The sequence below is a fragment of the Ascidiella aspersa genome, chromosome 9, assembly GCF_963924565.1.
Source record: "Ascidiella aspersa chromosome 9, kaAscAspe10.2, whole genome shotgun sequence".
NCBI classification, from domain to species: Eukaryota; Metazoa; Chordata; class Ascidiacea; order Phlebobranchia; family Ascidiidae; genus Ascidiella; species Ascidiella aspersa.
In genome coordinates this window covers 9,588,138-9,611,288 of record NC_139455.1, presented here as the reverse complement: position 1 = coordinate 9,611,288, position 23,151 = coordinate 9,588,138, and the positions used below count along the sequence as shown (strand labels likewise).

The following is a 23,151-nucleotide window of genomic DNA, read 5'->3' as shown; positions in this document are numbered from 1 at the left end:
AGCGCGAAAAAAAGCCCAAGTGCTAACCATCGGGGCCAGCAAGTATCATGATTTTTGTCGAACTTACTTAACTTGGTTACTAAATTTCAGTAAACAAAAAGTATGAAAAACTATGGAATAAAACTGCAGTTAACCTTAATAAATTAACGGGCAATTTAAAATGTTATCAAATCTTAGTTCTGAATCGAATACGACAACATTTTAACGGTACTTAACCCGAGTCTTTGCGGCGGGCCGCAATTTGGTGACAAGTCTGGGCCAGTGATTCTCAAACAGTGTGCAGCGGTACAATAGTGTGCCTCTTGAGATTCTTTAAGTGTGCCGCGAAACTTTTTGTAATGCTAGACATTATATTTTTGGTTTTGCAGATAGACATACAGGCATAAGTTCATCAATCCTGTTTATGCAAGATTTGTTAACTTTTTTGCGTAAGAGCACATCTGTACACCTTTTAAAATTAGAAAAAAAAATTTAATTTTGGAGTTTGCTTGCAATAAAAAGATTACTGGCACACGTACCGGTATGCCTAATCCGTAAATGTCCGTCCTCACGTCAAGCCTAAAGTTAACCTGATTACTAAAGGCAAACTACTACGCTTGTATACTGTACTTATATTGAAGCATATGTTTCCCCAGTAGCAGTAGTCGTGTGCCCAATTAGTTTGCACTTATTGACTTAGCTAACAAAGAGCGTAAATCCAGTGACTAGGAAAATAATAAAACATAGTCATGTCGTGTCTTGGCAAGTCTTACATCGAAATGTTGTGTTGTTTCTAGCATATTTATGGTTGAATCACAATTGGGTAGAAAATGGTTGTTTGGAATGGTCTTTGGGTTATTGTAAAATAATTTAAAAAATGTTCATTGTCCCTCTTTTGAAAATAAATTATTCTTATGACGACATAATGCGATAACGGATGAGTGATTGTTTTTTAGCTTATATAACGCTGATCCGTAATATTTTTCTCTATTGCGATTTATTCTTCCTGTTTAAACTTAATTCAGTCGCTTGCTATTAGAAAATAGCTATTTTCACTCGCTTTTACAACTGGAAGGTTTAGAACAATGGCAACTAAGTAAGTTAACAATTGCTGAAGTTTATAGTTTGCAAAACATAACCTATATGTTCGCCTAGCTAGCGTTCATAACCAAGGTGTGCTGTTTAGTAGTTGTATTGTGGAGTATGGACGCAATACTTTTACTATAAGTAAACACTTGGCGCTGGTCTAGAATCCTACCACAATGCAAATTATTTGGGTTAGGGTGCGGGGTTAGCGTTTGGGTTAGGGTGGGTCAAGTATTACTATTAAAGAATGAATATATTAATACTTGACCCACCCTCACCCAAACACTAACCGACACCCTAACTCAAATATTGTGCGTTGTTTTAATAATGTGGTAGGATTCTAGACTAGCGCCAAACACTTTTATGTCACCATGAATATCAATTGTAGAATCAAAATTTTAAATCTTTAAATATAATCCATCTTTAAATAAATTATTGGTAAGTATACTTCCAAAACCTATCTACATTTTTTAAAGAAAGTGGCTATTTGGATCGCTGTTGAACAGCTAAACGCTTTGTACCAATGCGTGAATATTTATTGATTTGGGTTCGACTGGGGTTTTAGCGTTTGGATGGTGGTAGTATTTTATTTTCTAAGTTTTCCATATTTTTAAATGGATTTAAATTATTTTGTTAGCCGGTAAGTAGCTTCAGGAGGTGCCTATTAGGGTTCCTCTCTGAGAATGTTTTGACGTGAAAATTCCCGGGATTTCCCAAGAATTAACAATCCCGAATCCCGGGAATTTTTTTTTTAATTACGGTTATTCGGCAAAATAACAAAACTTGAAAAAACATTTTTATTTTGAGTGATATATAAGTTTTTGAGTGATATAAAAAAAAAATATTACCAGTTCTGTTGAAGTCAATGACTGAGTTGCTTTATTTGCGCTTACCAGTGGAAAAACGTAATTAAATTTATTCTACCAATAAAAATGCGACCTGTATGTGTTTTTTTTTAAATAAAATAAATAAGGATGCTGACTTTAATACAAGAAGGCCTTGTAAGATTGCAAAAGCAAGACTGCAGAACATAAATGAGCTTAATCAAATCTTTGTAGCTAATATTAAATAATTTTAAATGTCATAATGACGTAATTTTAAGTATAATTTTTTCGTCACGATTCCCGGGAATTTTCATTTTGCAATCCCGTTTCCCGGGAGTAAAAAAAAATCCGGGAAAAAGAGGAACCCTAGTGCTAGTGCCTATAGGCTACCTGACAGTATCGCTCTTATGATTGCACATCTTGGTAATTATATGTCATTTTAAACTAATTCTGGTGTCCAAATGAGTGATGGATAGCCTTGGTTATGCCATGCCAAATTTTTAAGGTTTTATGCACATTTCGAAGTAAATGTGGTTAGGTAAACCAAAAAGGAGGACAACAAACAAAATGTAACTGACTGAAGTTGACAACACTGGCTATTATAACTGAACTCTGAAGCAAGTTGATTGCTTTTTATTGTTATTTGATTAACAGAGATATACATTTAATATATTATGTTAGTAATGGTAATAAACCTTACTAATGAAATCACTCACAGCAGTAATTGCAAAAATTGCATATTACTATATTTGGTATTATCAGCGATTATTTTTGAAAAATATCTTTTGTGTAAAATGCTTGCCCCAACCCCTCCAGTAAGATTATTTGGTGTACTATATTTACAGCCTGCCAAATTTATAATGAAAGATAAACATTTCTGTTGTATATATAACAGCGTTTGGCGCTGGCTTAGAATCCTACCACATTATTAAATCAGCGCATTCTATTTGGGTTAGGGTGAGATTAAGTGTTTGGGTGTGGGTGGGTCAAGTATTGTTATATCTCCAAACCTAACCCAAATAATGTGTATGTGCTGGGATTCTAGACCAGCGCCCAGCATTTTGACACGGGGTCCAATACAATTATAACCCATCTGAAAGTATGGGATTTAACGGGTATTGAGGCGGAACAAAAACCTGGTTTAAGGGGTGTGTCAAATGTCTGCACCCTGCTGTTGTAACATATGGGAAATTGGGGTGCATATTTGACTTCTTTTGGTGCAGGTTGGGTTTGTTGAAACAATCTCAGAGATAACCTTGCCATACTTTCCACATGGGAATAAAGAGTGAGACACTTTCAAACGTGAATAGAAACTTTAAATCCTGTATGGTTATATTTGTTGTTGAGTTGGTGATTGTTTCATAGTATTTAATCAGAAAGATTAAAAGGAAATTGTTCTTATATTACATTTTAGAAACCATCTTCATCAAATCCATTGCCCACAACATCCTGATGTTCCCCTTATTGAGGACTACAGAGCAGGCGACATGATTTGTCCTGAGTGTGGTCTTGTAGTTGGCGACAGAACCATTGATGTTGGTTCTGAATGGAGAACGTTTTCCAATGACAAAGATTCCAAGGTAGAATTTTTTTTGCGCTTTTTGCTCAAAAGTCACACTAAATTTTATTTGTTACGGATGGTAGGACATGTCTCGTGTTGGTGACTCTCAAAACTCTCTCTTGTCCGGAAGCGACCTTTCAACCATCATAGAAGCACCATCAGGACCACCTGGTTCTGGTGATAATGGTAATTGTATACTATGTATTATTTGTTTAGGTATTAATTTGAAACTTCTTGTCATTATAGTCTTGCAATCTTATTGTTTTATAAATGCACTATGTGTTAAAAAATATTCAAGTAGTAATGAAACAAATACCATGTCCAAGATAATTTAACATATATTATAATGTTCATTAAACATATTAATTTACAATATTTGATTTGCAACATGTCCGTATGTATGTGAAGAAATATTGGTTTGTATACCTTTTGCTAAACTGTAAATATTTTAAATCGCTGTTTGTGTAAATAATTGTGTTTATGAATAAAACAAAATTAGTTGAAAAAGTAAACTGTAAATGTACAGGTAATAATATCATACAAGTGAAAATAACATACATTGCCTCTCTGTTTTTAGGTTATTCACAATTCTCAAACAGAAGAACCATATCAAATAATGACAGAGTACTGATTCATGCATTCAAAGAAATTTCTTCCATGTCTGACAGGATCAGTTTGCCCAGAAACATTGTAGTAAGTATATCACAATTGTTCATTAAACTATTATTTATTAAACTAAAACCAGGGCTGTGAAGTCTGGTTTGTTTTGCTTTGTAAGACTACCCGAGATATGCATGCGCAGTATTAAATTTTAAAACTGATATAGCCGCCAACTGGAAATTGTAAAGCTGGAATACCATATGGTGGAATATTTTCCCACCATGTATTGTGGGTGAATGAATTATACAACACCACTCTAAGTGGATTGCTGAATACCCATGTTATTTTAGTTACATAAATTGGTGGAATACAGGCTGTAGAGTCAGGGCCAGACTAGGGTCTTGAAGAAATCGCACATTTGAAGGAGTCGGACTCTGGTTATTTTTAACCGATTCTGCAGTCATGACTAAAACCACAAAAGAAAAACAGAAAGAATTAGAAAAGTGCTTTTCTCTGGCATAGTGTAAATGTTATTTTTTTCACTATTACACCTTTTATATAAAAATATAACCTTTTAATGACAGATGATATTACAATTTACACATGACTTGTCAAATTAATTAACATAGGAACGAGCCAACAAATTGTTCAAACAAGTATATGAGTCGAAGAGCTTGAGGGGCCGAGCTAATGATGCCATTTCTGCTGCTTGCTTGTATATCGCATGTAGACAAGAAGGTGTTCCACGTACGTTCAAGGAGGTAATTTTAACATATGTATTAGGGTTGTTTAAAAAACACTTTTTTGTCTAAGTTTGGTGGGGGAATGGTTGGGTTGCAGCTAAAATCCCACAAACCAAATCTAAGCACGTTTGGTTCGGTGTTAACCGTGCTACGCCAATTGGAAAATACAGATTTTGGTTACATTTCTTAAAAAAAACAGTATCCGCCCCCTAATTTTTATTTTTTTTACTTTTTTGCATTGCTTGCAATGAAATACCCATAATTAAACCTGTATTTTTTTGTTAAAAAATGAGTAGTCATGGTATAAATGCCACATTTGAACAACATTTGTTAGGTTGTTTTATACAAAAAATGTCTTTTTTAAGCATGTTTTTTTGAACAACCGCAAATTTTTGAAGTTTAACCTTTTATATAAACAAGGCTACCTTTTGTTTAGGTCAGGGGTGTGCAACCTTTCATACTGCCGGGCCAAATATGTGTATTTCGTGTATATTTGTGATATGTGTAGTGTATTGTATTCGGATTAGACCACGGGCCACTTGCAAATCTCGTCGACTACCTGCTATAGTGGCCACCACGAAATGAAAACCGTTTCGTTTTCAGTTGTTTGCGAATCAACAAAAACATGTTAAAATCGCTTTAAAGTGAGCTTTGAAGCTGGCTTGCGATTTCCCAACCACTCTATCCAGGTTCACTTGAATTAAAGGTCTGGAACCCCGAAATCCATTCTCCAAGTGTAACATTACTTAGTCCTGAGCGATGAGGGGATTTCATGAACCCCAGTTCGAGAAAAAAATTGTTCACACACGTACGTCGTACGTAGAACCAAACAATGCGATCTTTAAAGCGATAAATTTTCTCAGCTGTGGAAACTTATTTATATCGAGATGTTTGCGGGAAAAAAAATACTTTTTAGCTGCGCAGAGAGAAATTTGTTTCTTGTTTTTTTTACAAATCATTTTTCCCAACAGCATACAAAATAAATGTTTGTACTTTTATTTTGTTAAGAAGTCACTTTACTTTGGATTTAGCTTGGCTTTTCGCTTCCGTTAACCATCGAATTTTTGACTCAAAATTATAAACAAGCTAGTAACCAACTGTTAAATTCTACAGCAGCGATTGTTTCATGGTTGGTTTGAAACAATAGCATAACAAAAGGATATTGTTTGAGGCGATTTTAATCATGGAGGAATTAAGAGTTTGCTTTACGGTCAAAATGACCGTTGGCGGCAATTTAAGATGAATCGCTTTTCACCTCATACTGTGGGTATTCTAATAAACTAAACATTTAGGTGCTGTAAGGTGACCTGGGCTTAGGAACAGTCAGGAAGTTTCAATATTTTAACAACCTAAAACAGTTAACAAATGTTTTGCGTTGCGGGCCAAAAACAAAGTAGGCCGCGGGCCACATATTTTGGTTCCGCGGGCCGCAGGTTGCTGCACGCCTCTGGTTTAGGACATACAGGAAGACTTACTTTTTTTGCTTATAAATTTTGTTTGTTCAAAGTTTGTGAGTTCTCTTTTCCTAAGTTTTAAACGAAATCCTTATATTTTTGTAATAACATTTTGGTTATTTTATGTTTTAGTTTTAAAAGTGATTTAGAACTGTTGTTTTCATGCTGAGTGTTTTTCCCCCGTATTGACATTTAAATAAAATAAGAGTCACGTGCCTCGCAGTTCGCTGTTGGGATTTTCCCGAGTGGCGCAATTGGCAGAAACTTGTGTTTAAACTACAGGTAATCAGTCCGGGCACGCTTGTTTGCTTAACATCGTGGCCAGAAATCTCGCTTTGGAAAGAAGGACACACCAGCAAATTAACCCGTACGAACACACTTTATAGATTTGTGCCATTTCGCGCATATCAAAGAAGGAGATCGGTCGTTGCTTCAAGTTGATCGTTAAAAACCTTGAAACCAATGTGGACGTCATCACGTCCGGAGATTTTATGGTAAAGCCAGTGTGACGTGTGTATTGCTATTACCTTAACATGCTAGATTTATAAATGTGCTGAAAAGCTATGATTATGGGGTAAGCCTCTGCTTAAAAACATAATTATGACAAGACTTTTGTTTCTTTTGTTTTCTCTGAAAATAATTTTTCCCCTTTTTAGTCTCGCTTCTGCTCCAACCTGAGCTTGCCCCCATACGTACAAAAAGGTGCCACTTACATTGCACGCAAGGCTGTCGAAGCTGACTTAGTGGCCGGTAGAAGTCCAATATCTGTTGCTGCCGCGGCTATCTACATGGCTTCACAAGCATCCAAGGAGAAGAAATCGCAGAGAGGTCGGTTCACTATAGTCGATTTTTTCTTACAAAACTTTGAGATTGTTTACACACGTTTCTCTTAGTTAAACAAAAGGTTCTCGTCCAGCATAGCGGTCCTGAAACAAAAAAGCCACCTTAGAACGCGAGCTAATTTTTTTGGTTTCGAAAACCAACATTTAGCAGGCAGATTTAAACCTTTAAATGAATGGTGTTTTGTTTAGTTGTGGTAAATAACGCACTTGTCCGCAAGAAATTATAAACAAAGGTTTACTTAAGTTAAATGTTTTTATCACTTATCTTGTAATTTGGTGATTAGAATCACAGATGTAGCCTTAAATGTTACTTATTTATATTATATATATAAATATATATAATATAATATAATTAATCTCAACGCACCTGTGTGCCAATCTAAAGTATGTGATGAACAACGACAAAGTTAAAACATGACTAAGTATTTACTTATTTGCTTGTAAAATCACTAAAAAAATCCAAACTAGCCCTATATTATGCAAATAAAATACTTGATAAAAGGTTAAAAAAGTGAAATGCTATAGGAATAAATACAGACAATCGGCAAAAAACGCTCGGCGGTATAGAGGTCCAATACGAATATAATTGGGAACCGATACTCGATGGTTTAGACAAAAGTACGCCAATTCGATACAAAGCGACGTCTTAACTAATGTATAATAGACTAAAGCTAAACTAGTCAAATCTAAACGTTCATTGTTAAGCAAAAAAATCCACAAGCTCGGAAAAACCTTAGTTACGAGACGCAACCATTAAGGGTAAATTAATATTGACAGAGAAAAAAAATCCTATTATGGTTTACTTATGTATAGCTTTCTTTTTCAAGCCTTGTGATTATATTAAACGTTTCTATTTTCTTGAAGAGATTAGTGAAATCGCTGGTGTTGCTGAAGCTACGATTCGCCAGTCTTACAAGTTGATGTACCCGCAGGCACAAAAACTGTTTCCCGAAGACTTTGCTTTTCACATTCCCATTTCGCAACTACCAACATTTTAGTATTAATTGTTCTTTATTACGCTTCATTGTCTTTATTTTTTCTCCAATATTGTGTAGGCCTTATAACTATTGTTGGCTTATTTCTCGTTTACATTAAAAAGCCTAAACGATGCAAAAAAACTGCTCACCGACTTTTTGTTTTGTCGCTTGTACCTACTGCAGTCATTATAGTGAATTGTTTGATTCGTAGTTGTTCTGATCTTTTTTCGGCCTTAGTTGTTTTTTCTTAGGCTGTAACTAGTTATTATTACACTTGCAATTGTATTACAGTGTACAGTAAAAAAAATGAGCACAGAAACCGACATTATCACAAAGTGTCAAATTTCGAAAAAAAGTTGTATTATTGTTAACAGAATAAAATAAAGTTTGTAAATCAGTACGAATACGACTTCTAATAAAAGTGGGTTTTTGACCAAACTTAGTTCAACTTCAAAATCAATTAAAATTCGTTATGTTTGTCAGTGTATGTGAAACTTTATACAATCTCCTTAGACCAGGGATGACCAACCTTTTAGCAGAATGTGCTGCATTGCCGTTTTAAAAAAATTGATGGCCCGCAAAACCTATTACACTAAAATGATGACGTCATAAAACAACTTACTTAAAACAAGTCTTCAAGAGTGAACTCGTGAGCAAATATGCAACTAACGCGAAAAATTGAGTTTACATGCCGTATCATATGCCATCGTATGACACTTGGGCTGATATATATTTCTTTAAAACGGTACGCAAAAACACATTTTTAGAACAACAATGGTCCGCCAAAACACACATCTTACTCAACAACGATTTTTGATAATAGTCGAAACGATTGTTTTAAATAAAGGCTACTGGAAGTGAGAATAAGTGGCGGGCCGCACGTAAATATCAGTCGGGCCGCGGGTTGTACATTCCTGCTTTAGACTAAACTGTTAAAAATGCTTATTGCCCATAAAAAAGTGCAAATATTTCGGTATATGTTCTTCAAGTAAATTGCATAATTTGTTTATTTTAAAAAGATGAAAACAAGCTCAAACATATCCCTAAAGCAACTTACTGTTATTGGAGAACACAGAATAATTGTTTGAATTGTGTCATAAATATAAAACCATTAAAGAACTTACTAGAAAATACGTACTAGAAATACAAATGTTACCCCCTGTAACCAAGTGTTGTAATGACTTAAAGTCAATGATTTGACTGACTTGACTTAGGTCACTGTTTTCAAGTGACTTGACTTAAGTCTTTTGGATAAATTTATTGACTGAACTTAAGTAATTTGGAATTTTACGTGGTATAAAATAAATGCTTTCATTAAGCAATTATTTATAAAATTAGAATATTTATCTACATTTTTGCGCATAAAAATCGCTTGCTATGTGTTGCGTTCATGTCATTTTACTTGCAACACTGCCGGTAACTGAAAAAAGTGTTACACAATGGCGCTAAAAATAATTAAAATGTATGCATGCTCATTAAATAAAGCGTTAGATTTTTATTCATTTATTATCATAAAAAAGGGGTTGGCTGGGATGAAAAACTGATTAAGTAAAATTTCATGTCATGCCAGTTTATCGCATTTTCCTAATGATAGGACTCCAAATATGGTTCAAATAAGGCCAAGGCGCATGTGTTTAAAACTTTGTTGTTTGTTCAATTGGAGCTATTTATTGTAACAATAACTCAGCTTTAATTACGAAACGGATATATCTCAATATTACTGCAGCATTTTTTAAGGGATTATAGGAGTTCAGCAGAAATCTTTTCATGTTCACAGGGTATTCACAATTTTTAGTTTGCGAGCTCTTAGTTTCCCACCGCCCTTTACGTTTTACAGCGATAAACAAAAAGTGGTCTGCTATTCTGCACGCATTTCTAAAGTGCAGTTAATGTAGGCCTATAATCGTCACCCCTAAAACACTTTTACACCAACCATAGATTATAAACAGCACTGATTTAATAGTGCTATTTAACGAAGAATTGTTTTTTTTTATATATTTATCATTTCCAGAAAATGATCGATAACATTTCGGTACTTTTGGAGAGACAAATGGGTCACAAAAAATATGTGGTGGGTCAGTGGTTCGCCATCCCTGTCTTAGGCCAACACCAACGACCTTTCTACCAATCCTTGCAGGTATACAACCAGCCGATCTTCGCCGCAAAGGAGTAACTTTATATCTGGCCCGTCGAGCGCTTGACCTTAACCATCTGCTTTACTTTGTGTTGGTCTCCCCGCCAAAGGGACCAGTATCCCGTCTAAAGTCTCGACGCCCATTCGTGCGAGCCGCTCTAAAGCTAACGAAGATCCATGACGAACTTGGTACCAACGCGGTACATTGGACGAATCACAATTGGAATATAATATGGAGCGGAATTCGACCACCAACCGACTTCACAACTTCATCAAAATTGTTAAACTGTTCGACTTGGTTTAAAGTTTAAAAATGTTACAATAATATTAGCCTACAATTGTAAAAAATACAATTTTGGTCTGTTGCTTTAAGGTTTAAATTGCAATTTTTTTCTATGCTTCTATAACATGTAGCGTAATAGAATTATCTAATAAATGCCAGTGTTTTTAGTGTGCTCATATACTTTGTTGTAGAAACTGTTTACCTTACTCCAACCGCTTGAGGCGCTATTCTTTTTCCGTCGTCACAGAAGCTGCATTACTTGTAATTGTTGGTTTTGGTTAGTCAGTGTAATTGTAAACCATGAAAGTTACGTGGAATTATTATTTCTGTTATGTTCTGGTTTTATCCTGATTGACGTCATTTTTCTATTATTTTTGTACAAGCAATTTTTAGTGCGATGACATGCTATTTGCATAATTTAGTTAAGCAGATCAAACAACAAACGTCGTAGATACAATTTATGACTTTTTAAAGACAATAGTCTGCAATATTTGTATTTTTAAAGGTGTTAAATTTGATTTAAATCAAAACAATGTTGATGTTGAGAGTGGGATGATGAAATCGTACAAAGTGAGCAATTCTGGTAGTCTATCAACCTCCAGTTCTTCCTTTCAATCTATGAATAGCACAATGAAACGTGGCGGTGGAAGCAGTATAAACGTTGCAAGGTTCCAAGTAAGAATAATCTTCGGATGTATGTTTTATCGATAGCAAGTTATTCCAACATCTATTTAAAAAGGCAGAAGATTTAAAAAAAATGGCGCTGGTCTAGAATCCTATCACATTTTTTCCCAGGGGTTTAAGTGGATCAAGTATTATTATTATATATGTTCTTACATAATTATGCATTCCTTGCATTTCAACTTTAACAAATCGTTTTGTTATTGTTAAAATAAATGTTGTAGAATACTAGACCAGCACTAAACAAATTGGTAATAGTACTATATTTGGTAGCATTTGTTAAGCATATGCAACTTATTTCTGTCAGCCATGGTAAAAAATATTGCAAGGGCACCCATAAATGTTTTTAAAAAAATGAAACACACCTGCCTAAATATAGAAAATTCTGATAATTTTAGCAGTTTAGAAGTGAGATGTGTTTTTCTTACCCATGGCGCAGTCGGACGAATTTTTTTATATTTATTTCTTCCTTGCAATTTTAATTAACTACTCTTTTGGTTACTGTAAAACAAGAGGTAGGATTCTAGACCAGCGCCAAATTTTCTTATGCATTATATACTGGTTTGTGTGCAAATTGTAAATGTTTTTATTATACAGATTTTTTTCTAGACTGACATGTCAAAGGAACCCAAAAAATTATATTGATTCAATTAAGAAACACTATACCGTGCAGCAATTAGTACTTGCTATCATTAATACTTGCTAATAATGCTGCTTCATATATACAGTATAATATATGTGTACAGCATAGGCATTGTATTTGTTACCTTCTTTGTTTAATTACAATTAAAGAAATCTTGTGTCTTAGGCTTTTGTACAATGTGCATTTTTAAAGAAAGCATGAAATAATAACCGCTTTTATTTTCTAATATTGACTTGAAAAAAGCAACATTAGTGAAACCTGTCAAAATAATATTTATATGCTTATTTAATTCAAAACCTAGTAAATTAAATACGAGTAAATCATTATTATTAGAATGAATTGAAGCAGCTGACAAAAGACCAACAAGCTGAAGTAAAGGAAATTTTAAGCAATTACCACCAGACACGTAACATTTACTACCTTGTTCAATCACTAAAGAATCATCTCACACCATCAGAACAGCTTGCATTTTTTCCACTTTTGCGTCATGTATGTATTATTTTACCTAATATTTAATATCACAGGCAATATAGTAGACCAAGTAACAATGTGGTTTCTAAAAGCTTATCTCACATAAGCAATGCTGTTGCTATAATACACAAACCATTGCAAAATATGTGGAATGCTAAAAATCTTTAAAGAAAGCTATGTTTCAAGTGTGCTACTGCAGTTATTTAATGATACTTATCTACCAATACTTTGTAAAAAGATATATGATTTTGTATAATGTATATATATTTTATGTTATTTTACTACAAAGGTAATTCCAAAGTCTGATAGGCCTGGGTTTGACCAATTTACATGCGACGAAACATTAGTACGGAGAGAAAGCAGGAGAAGCAGCTGTTATCAACAACGCACCGATGATTCAGGAATAGGGTATCTACATCAATATATAAACTTTAGGGATGTCATATGCTGCAAATCATGTTGCATAACTTTTCTAAATGGCATAATTTTTACTTATATGCTATTTAACTTCTTGGTTTAAAACAGATAGCACATGGTTCACAATTTGGCATCAAGCTTCACATCACACATGCTTTATTGTTTTTAGTTCAAACAGTGCTGGACCCAGTAGTGTTAACATATCACGAAGTGGAAGTAGAAAGCTTTCATCAAAGCCATCCAGGTCATCAAGCATGTCTGAACTAAGGTAATGAACTAAATACAAAAAATTACAAGAAATTCATTTTTGTTTAAAAAATTGCTTGACATTAAAAAAAGCCAATTCAATGTTCTGATGTAACAGTAACAGTAATTTAACTATAATGTCTGATTATTGTTAAACCATGTCTTGTCTGTTTTATACAACATTCCACACTCAACAGTCGAAAAAATGATGCTGCCAAAACCCCAAAACGTTTTTCTTCGGGAACATTTGGCTCTGCAGTAAGGCGGAAAATTCAGGCGGCACTATCACGCAGCTCATCCTCCAGCCGTGAAATGAAATCCACATTTCGTAGAAGAAACAATTCTGATGGCCATCTTAGTGAGCCTGAAAATAGCAATGAAATGAATAATAATAAAATCAACACAAGCAGGTGCGCAAACATTTATTGTCTGACCTTTAGTATGATAATTATATTTTTAAATCAAAAAGTCAACCATTTAAACCCCTAACATCCCTTGATTTTTTAGGTTTAAGCATGTGTCTGATACTGTGAAACTATAATAATTAATATAATTAGTATACCCGATCATCAATTGAATAACATTTTTCATAAAACATTTTAAATAGTATATGTCTATTATTTTTTGTTTTCCTATTGTTTTGTGTGTTATTTATACAGATGTACAATTCATAGATACATATTTTAAATATTTATTGTTTTATTGTTATAAAGGCATAGAAGGCAATCACTGTCCAATTGTATACAAGTGTTGTTATCTCGCCAAACTAGTGGTGAGGACATAGGCTTCACTATTGGTGGTGGATCAGAAGTCGGAAAGGGTACTATTGTGAAAACCATTTTCTTCTTTAGTTAAAATTAATCCGATTCTTTTTTTCTTTTTTCAGCTATATTTGTATCAGAGGTGCATGTAGGATCACTTGCTGAAAAGGCTGGTCTTACACCTGGCGATGTTATTAAACAGATTAATGATGTTCCAATACATAAAGGAATTTCTCACGCCACAGCTGCAATGGTAAACCTAAGTTCTTTTTTCACTGAAATCTTTGCCTTTGATTTACAAACTGAGATTGTAAATACGCTTGTCATGTGTAATTTGAATATATATTCCTTAAACTTTTTTCATGCGTTACTGTAGATTCATGTAGTTCTTCTAGTGCTTTTGCCAAAATAATGACTGAGTCTTCTTGGCCTATGTGTAGTATTGGGCAAAATTATATTAAATATTGATGACTTATAGCCTTAGTAAAAGTGGATAACAGTCTAGTACTTTCAGTTCTTAGTGAAGATGAATTGGGAAAAGTTTTATGAGTTAGGCAATGATTTTATAATTTTGTAAGCTCTACTGTTAAACACCATTGTTTTTATATTTAGTTTTTTTGTGAGAACTTGTATAATAAATATCTATATAAATAGTCTTTGAGCTAATGTTTAACTAACAAGAAAAGGTTATTTTTTTTATATATTTTTGGGGGTTATTTTCGAAAATGTAGCTCAAAGAAGCATTTGTTGATTATGTATGGTCCTATGTTGAATTTATTACTGGAAATTATAGATTTAGAATTAGCATTTAATTTTGTGTTAAGTATTATCTTCTTGTTTTCATTTCACATCAGAAATCTAGAAAACTGTTGGTCAGGTCACATTTTACAATAAATTATTGTTTTAGCTTTTTTATGTTGATTGAAATGCTAGTTAATAGCTATGTGGTTAACCACTTACCAGCAGACTTAAGTTAAGACTGAATTCTTTGTTACTGAGTTTAGCACAAACGCTTTCAAAAGCCACTTCATTTTGGAGTGCCATTCTTTGTAATTGGCGTTATGCTAGGTTTTTTCTAGCATATGTTAAGTCATCTGTTTAGGTGATGGATAAGTGGTTATTTTGGAAGTTAAAATACACTACAAAATATTTATGCTTCTAGTGGTTGTTGATATGATTTCCAATTTTGTAAGACTCATTTCCATACAATTAAATCAAAAAGACAGCAAATTTCTTTGTGCTATACATTTTATTATACATTTTCGTAAATCACCTTTTGCAAGATCTAATACAAAACAATTACTTTTAGGATTCAGATATTTATTATCTTTTTTTATAGACAAACAAATGAATTTTTGCATTTTCTAATGCCCTTTAGATGTTAAAGTCTTGTGACAACCTGACACTCTATGTTTTACCTTCAACTGGTAAAAAACCTATGGCAGAAGATAAGGGATTTGCTTGGACTGACACAAGAGGTCGACCAGCATCACCACCAGACGGTCTACAATCAAATTTCAATCACCATTCGTTGGTACTGGACAACAGTAAAAGCAACATGAAACTGCTTTCCTCTGGCGAAAGAAAGGCATGCAACATTAAATTATAAGGAACATTTTGTTTATAATTTTTATCATTCAAGCTGTAAATAGTGCATTCTCCGCCATCAAAATGCTTTTCCAAATAGTTTTTTTTTTTTTTAGTTTTATACACTTACCATATCGTAATTGTTTATTTTTATTTTAGATGACACTGACTGTCCAACCTGGTCAAAATCTGGGCCTAATGATCAGGGGTGGATCTGAATATGGGCTTGGCATTTATGTCACAGGTGTTGATAACAATTCCGCTGCTGAGAATGCAGGCCTCAAGGTATACTAATACTAAATTTGTTCATGGTAGTCGATTTGTAGTAATATATGTCATATTTTACAACTGGTTAGAAATGTAATCTTGGTCCTTGAGCCGTTAGATTTGGGTCATAGCAAGATAATCTCGTTCTTCTAAAGCAGAAACCAACCTCTACCCAGGGTCCAATATATCTCATTTTGCCTACAGTAGCTATGTTTGTAGTTGTCAAATTAACATATAGGTACTATAAATACCTAAACCATATTAAGAATACCCGCATCTTCTAAATAAATAGAAAACTTCTATAATTTATGTTGGATAATATATTTTTGTTATGTATATTTGCAAGGTGCAACTTTTTTGTGAAATTGCTCAGAAAATTTGCATTTTTTTTAAAGAAACCAATTTTTCATTTAATAACCACCACTTTAGAGTTTTATTCTGTTTTAAGGAGTGGGCTAATCGTTTTTTATTATCGATTTTTAGATTTTAATCGAATTTTGCAGTTTTTTTTCGGTTAGTTCAGTCTTCAGTAGTCAGCAGTATTAGCATCTTTTGATATTGTCCAGAGAAAACTTCACCCGGAATAAAATCGGTTATTAACACATCAAACTTGAGATCCAAGCCGAGTTCTATTTCGTTTTTTGGTCCTTGACCTTTGTAAATATCGGTTAAAACTTCATTATACTTTTTAGGCTGGAGACGAGTTACTGGAGGTTAACAACGTGCGCTTAAACGGTGCTTCGCACGCTGAGGCAGTCAACCTTATTCGATCTAATCAGATGCTCTTTATTACTGTTCGGCACGTAGGAAGAATACCACAGGTATTAACTCTGTTTTGAAAGTTCCACTTCCCTATTTTGTTAACTATGTAATTTAGGTACAAGTTACCTTTAAAATCAGTGCCGCAAGTAAATAGAGTCCAATTTTATACAAATAAGTTCCATTAGGACCATCGAATTGCCGCGGCTTACGCATGGTGTTTTGCGTCTGCATGCCAGGTGGCCATTTGTCCGCCCGACATCTTCATACGTCATTTATTATTAATAAAGTTTCGGTTCTAGCGCAGTGAAATAACCCCGTAGCTTAACGAAGTATTTTTCATGTTACTTTTTATCTCCTAAATGTCGATTTTGCTTTATCATTTAAACTTACTTATATTTAAAGTAAGTCAGAACACAGCCCTAAGTAATGGTGAGCATGTGCGTCACGCGTCGAAAAATAAAACTTTTCCATAAACCTTTATCGTATAGGCTCTTCTCAAACCGCATTGTGTCATGTCTAGGAATGTGCGATACTTGGGACAATTTTATTTGCCTGGGAAACACCTTCAAAAGGGTTTCTAACAGCAGTAAAAGTTTTCTATGTTGAAAGTTTATTTTTCTTTTCATCTCTCAAATCAGTGGTTCTCAACCGCGGCTCCGAAAAAAGGGTTTTTAGCCGTTTAGCGGCTTTTATTGGGGTTAAAAAAATGAAATGCTTTATCGGAAGCTTATTTGTGCACAAGTTTGCCCGACACCAGCAGGTGTTTCTAGATTAATTGTTTGATCGTGTAACTTTGTGGCGTCATACCTGAAACTCTTCATGTCCGTGAAAATACGAACCACCCCTTCACATAGTGACATAAAATACCGCGATGCCAAAACAACTTTCGAAGAAAGCTTGCTTTCTTTAGCAAGAAAATAGGAAGTTTCAGAGTGAATAACAGAAACATTTTGCTTTCTTTAATGTGGTTTGTTGTTATTAATTAAATTTTATTTTTAATACTGCTTGATTTTTTTGTGGTTCGTTTTTTACAATCGTCAGTTCAAATTTTGCTCAGATGCCTAAAACGGTTGAGAACTACTGTTCTACGCCGTTGGTGGGATTATAATGTCCTGTTTAATCGCAGGCGATCCACACTCACGCCAATCAGCAGCAACGTATGTTGGACGATCGCGTTTCGCTGCACAGCAGCATCGCCAACAAACGACTTTCCTCCAAGTCCGGTTCTGATCAATCTAACGGCGTTAAGGTAAGAAAATTTGTTTTTAAGGCATTCGTGTACACTTCACTACATGCAACTAGACTTTTCTCCCTTCCGGAATTGTCACTCGTCTTTTGCAAACTGGATTTTTTCTTAAGGTTTGTTTGCAAACCGGAACAGGCCTTATACGGATTTTGGCGCATCCAAGGCTGGGTTAGAAATTGATATTTAGTTTCTGATCCTACAAAGTTTAACTGAGGGCACAAGGTTAACAACATCAGAGCAAACAAACTAATAGGAGTGGTTGGGAAAGATAGATTTTTTTCACGTATGTATATACTTAATACCAAAATTGATTTTCTTTATTGGCCTATAGCCCAAATCTTTGTAGTGAAATAAAAAAATAAACAATAATTTTAGAAACCTGGGACATGTGGAGGTATACTTGCAAGTTTATCCCCAAGTCAGTTAACTTTTTGCGTCGACACTAAATAAACTGACTTCATTGCAGAACAAAACGCTCTGAATCAAGAAATACGCTTTTTAAACGTTTGGCCTAAAATTCGTTTTTTTTCTAGAATGCCTTCCAGCGTCGCGTGATGAGTTCTAAACAGCTGATCCTTCCCAACATGCACGTCAAGTCGCTACCCTCCAAAGGCGTTGCCAATATTTCAACCACTATGTCGACACTAGAGGACGCCCTGCTCGCTTCTGACCTCTGGCTGACTTTGGGCGACAACGAACGGCGGTCGGTGCGTTATTACGTCAAGGAATACGCTTCCGGTCACGTGACGCCCGACGCACTTGTTCTATCGTTGGCCGAGCTGCTAAACGACCACGAGAAGGTTCGTGAATATAGCGAACCTGACTGTTTTTCTTTTTTCCGAAAATTTACTGTGTCATTGTCAAATGCTGTGTATCGTACCTCTGTTTTAGGCTTAATCTGATTTATTTGGCCTGGTGATAAAATACTTTTATCAACATGCCAATTTGATTTAAAAAGGTTTCTATGGGGTTCAGTGGGCAAGTTTTCGATCGAAAAATAGGCTCAACCATTTTAAAAACCAGGTATAAATCCTATATTTTTAACTTGTTGTTCGCTGCGATTCGTTGCACAGTTTGTTTCATTGATTGCTATGCTTGGATTTTGTTAGGCCATGGGTTCTTAAACTGGGGTCTATGGACCCCTCGGGGGTCCGTGAACTAGTTTTAGGGGGTCCATGAAGGCCAAATTGAAATATTAGTGTAAATATATTTAGGGAGTAATCAATTTTTTAAAGAAAACAGTTTGATTAAAAATTAAACGGTTTTGCACTTAATGTATTTAGACTCTATTCCACGTTCACATTTTTGGACCGAAATCATCAGATTAAGAAGTCTATTTGTACTATAACGTCAATTTATGACCTTATTTTAATTTTTTGCCTACCGTGGTCCACGCGAGGCAAAAAGAGAATTTAGGGGTCCGCGGTAAAAAAAGTTTAAGAATGTTAGGCCTATAAGTGATTGGTATACAATAAAAATTTTAATCTGAACTAAAAAAAAAAGTTAGATTGCAAGACTTTTTCAAATAATTTAATGTTATTTACCTGAATAACAAAAAAACATTCGGGTTGTAAATAACATAACATCATGTCATGCAATCTAAGCACTTATCGTAGTATAAAAAATAAAAACTCGAAATTAAACTATTGACACGCAATCCCCACCACTGTGCAGTTCTCGTTGATGTCGGCCGTGCGCCAGTGCATCCACGAGCGCGATCTAGACCGCTTCGACGTGCTGGTGCTGCGACGCGAAATCGAGGTGCTAAAGAGCCGCCACCAGTCTTCCCTCTCGGGCAACGAGTCGTCGACGACGGCCGACAGTCAAGCTAACGATAGAGACCCAATCACGCCGCCACGCGACCATTCGACGCCTAACAACTTGCACAAGGCCCGTAAGGACGAGCGAGGAGCTACCGCCAAGTTGTCCCCTGTCCGTCCCGGCGTGAAGCCGCCACCCCCGCCGCTAAAGACTCCGCCTGCCAAGCCCAAACGGAGCAAAAGTCGGGCCAGCGTTAGTTCTATGGAGAGCAATTCCCAGGCGTCGTCTTCGGCTTGCGAGGCTCAGCAAAGCATTGACGGAGGCGTGACGAAGCCAGACGAAAGATCGGCGAGTCCTTTTAGTCTCGCCCTGCAAAAACAGAAGACCTCTAACTCGGGACGCATAAAAATGGGACCTAAAATCCCCACTCACCATTCCGTGCCAAGTCGAGAGTTTTTCAGTCCCGTAGTCCAACTCGACGATAACAAAGCTACCGACGTTCGGCGAAAAAAGACCAGTGTCGAACCGGTAAAAAACTCGAGCCTAAAGTGCAAGAGAGAGTGTCCGAAGAGGCCTCCACTCACCAGAGATCACCTTCCTGATGAAGAGTTTTCGTCGGAGGTTTCTTCATTGCAAGATATGGACTTTCCTGCGCCTCCCTCGCTTCTCACTACAACATCATCTAGGGAGACGTCATTTGCGTCCGGAGCTGTCTTCTCCAACTCTTTGCCTATTCGTTCCTCTTTTGGATCGTCAGTCAATTCCATGGCACCATCGAGTTCAGTGTCCTCCAGATATCCGGTAAAAGCTGATGTTCATCAACCTCCGGAGTAAGTATTTTACCTGTATTAGTTTATTTGGTCATGTTTCTAAACTACGCTAAAAACAAATTGTTATATTTGATTTAAAATGTTACGCTTGCTACGTTCTAGTTATATTTCCACCTGGTATATAAACAAAAAAATTTTTTTTTGTATATAAACAAAAATATGATATAAAAAACTTAGTTATCAGCATGGCAAAATTTGTTAGTGTAATCGGCAATACTGAAAAGGTTGTACAGTGTACACTCATGGTCTAGGTAGGGCAGGTAATAGGATGTGTCCCTCGTTCGTCTCAAACTTATAACATAACAGCCTCAGAGTAAGTACTATTAGGATGTATTATTGTGTTTATAAAATTGATAAGCTTTCGCGCAACCTTGATTACTCAGTTCAATATTTTACTTTCAATCTTACATCTACCTAATATCAATCACGTATGATCGAAAGCCTGTCCGTTTTATAAGTCCCTTTGTCTTCCAGTAATATCTCATCTATATAGCGTCAAGATATTGAAAGGGCATAGTATACTTGCAGAAACGTCAGTTATGTCCAATTTCCAATTCGCAAAAATTTATTGCTTAATTTTTACTAAAAAAATCACGGCAAGTTAGCTTTGTTTACCTTTGATGATTTGCTATGTTCTTTTTTATCATTATAAACGAGGAATTTTTTTGCGAGGAGTTTTCTGCTGTGTCGCCGTGTATTATTAGAAAAGCAAAAATTAGGAGGCAAAAAAAACACTAAAAATAAATAAACATTGTAGTGACGGCAATACAATTTGCATCACGAATTATGTTTGTTTTCATTATTGATCGAAACACGGATTCAGCCCAACAGTGTTTGTCCAATCATGGAATACTGCAGACCCTAATACCCTTAAGCAAGAAAACTTTTTCCCTTAAACATCGAGTGCTTATGTTGTGCTTTGCAATGTAACTACAGTTTTTTAGATAAGTTTTGGCGCCAAACAACTGCCATACGATTTGTAGGAATGTTACGCATATGATTCTGAAGACTGGGTGCGGATGTTATTCTACCAAAATTAGGAATCGCATGAGTTTGTAGAATCTGAATTCGCGGTTTCGAGGACAAAAAGTTTGTCACGGGGTAAACAAAATCAATTCACTTTTTATGTTATGTTTTACATATATGTTTGTGCAGACAATTCACCGACTCGCCTAAAGTCGCCCCTAAAAGTTTCCGAATGACGTCATTTAGCAGAAAACAGGTTGGTGGCATTGCATACTTGCAAATTGTCTAAGCTTCGAGTAAAACATTTGCGAGGCGTTGTTTTCGTATCTTGTTGAACGTAACAAAGTTAACACTGCAAATTTGAAAAAAAAATCAGCACGCCTACGATTTCGACAACGAAAGGAACTCGACCGACGAAGACGAACCAACAAAATATCCTTTTCTCGCCGAAAACGTTGAAACGCAAAAAGTCGTGATTTTCCGGGTCGCCGGAACGTTGGGACTTACCCTCGAGGGCGGCGCCGGTACGCAACAACCTTTGCCCAAAGTTCTTAAAATTCAGGTGAATGTATAAAAACTTAAACGATTAGTGATATTATTGTTTATTTAGGTTCTATAGATCTTCCAACACTACCAGTTGTCAATCTTTATTTCGTGTCAGATAAGATCAAAAAAAATTACATAAAAAATGGAAAACGACAGAATATTGCATTTATGCCCAAAATGACTTCATGATTTGGTGAAAAAAAAACATTATGTTTTAATAAAAAGCTTATTTAAACAGAAGTACAAGGAATGATGTAAATAAAAAATAAAATTCGAAAATACACAATCCACAAATATATACAGGCCAAGTAAAACCCCTAAGCTTCGAACTGAGAAAGCCATTTTCGCCTAACCCCCAGTATTCTGCATTTTTAGAGTTGCATTAGCTTGTTAAAACCAGTTGCCATTTCCTTTATGAATTATATACTTTTTTATACGTATTTATCATCCGTTTGGGTGTGTCTTGTCTTAGGCCTCATTGTCTGTCGCATGACCCATGAGCGAGGTCCAAACGTTACAGACATTGAAACTACGCACATAGCCCATTTTGCTGTTTCCTGTACTAGTTACTTAAGTTAATTTTACAAGAGAAATGCCCAAATGCTGCTTATAAGTTATAGTCTTATTACTCACAGTTGTTTAAACCTATAACGTTGTGTTTTTCATGATTGTCTATGTTTGATCTTTGCATTTTACACATATTTAAAACATTGTAAATTTATCTTAAGTTCATTGTTTTGTATCATAATACAACAAAACAGATTTACCGTGTAATGTGGCCGTTTGCTTGCTTAGAAGGTAAATAATATTATTCTGAAAATCATCTTTTAATGTATTGCAGTCTGGTAGTTGCGCGCACATGTGCGGCCGACTCCGACACGGCCACATCATTCATTCGGTGAACGGGCGCCCTCTCCTGGGTCTTAACCATGACGAGGCAATCCGCGCGGTGGCGTCCGCCTTTAAACAACGCGACAGAGATTCGATGGAGATGAACGTGAGCGGTCCGTATGACTGATATGAGGAATAGGAAAAGCATTTTGAAATAGTTCTTTCTACTGGTGCTGTATCTTTATCTTAAATATACTTCTATAAAGATGTGATTACACTTTATAGTTTGAACTTCTGCCTAGGAGTATGGAATATAACAAAAATAATATTTCACATTAAGTCTTGTGTATAAAACTTGTTCGACAAATACATCGCAAATTGTTTAATAGGTAAAACTTCGTCTTCAAAAGGTAACAGAGTAGTATTAATCGCGTTCCGCGTTGTTGCCTATACTATTTAAAAAGGATAAATAAATCTTCACAGCTATTTTGTGCAAATACTATCTGTTAGTTTACCTGCGTTTTTGCCTTTTTTCAAAAAAGCTTAAGAGCTGCTACAAACACAGACTGATTTTTACGACTTCGTTTCATTGCCTTGTTTTATGTTTTAAAATTGTTTTGTATTCTGTTGTGACAGTTCCAATCATTTGTGTT

The 23,151-nt window shown here is 35.3% G+C and overlaps 2 protein-coding genes across 2 annotated transcripts; both read left to right on the top strand.

Annotated features, from left to right (window-relative positions):
* The first annotated feature begins 947 nt into the window (after positions 1 to 947).
* LOC146132888 (transcription initiation factor IIB-like) lies at positions 948 to 8,210 on the top strand. Its single transcript, XM_083396632.1, has 8 exons — positions 948 to 1,075; positions 3,304 to 3,469; positions 3,534 to 3,636; positions 4,028 to 4,143; positions 4,680 to 4,811; positions 6,634 to 6,741; positions 6,904 to 7,075; positions 7,954 to 8,210. The coding sequence occupies exons 1-8, from the start codon at positions 1,065 to 1,067 to the stop codon at positions 8,085 to 8,087; spliced, it is 942 nt and encodes a 313-aa protein (XP_083252758.1). The 5' UTR covers positions 948 to 1,064; the 3' UTR covers positions 8,088 to 8,210.
* A 2,887-nt stretch (positions 8,211 to 11,097) lies between these two features.
* LOC146132887 (whirlin-like) lies at positions 11,098 to 22,685 on the top strand. Its single transcript, XM_083397295.1, has 16 exons — positions 11,098 to 11,158; positions 12,141 to 12,296; positions 12,568 to 12,686; positions 12,865 to 12,963; positions 13,139 to 13,351; positions 13,655 to 13,761; positions 13,828 to 13,955; positions 15,081 to 15,290; positions 15,449 to 15,574; positions 16,249 to 16,377; positions 17,445 to 17,567; positions 18,098 to 18,364; positions 19,239 to 20,155; positions 21,311 to 21,377; positions 21,498 to 21,683; positions 22,509 to 22,685. Exons 1-16 carry the CDS (start codon positions 11,102 to 11,104, stop codon positions 22,683 to 22,685), a joined length of 3,081 nt encoding a protein of 1,026 aa, XP_083253421.1. The 5' UTR covers positions 11,098 to 11,101.
* The last annotated feature ends 466 nt before the right edge of the window (positions 22,686 to 23,151 follow it).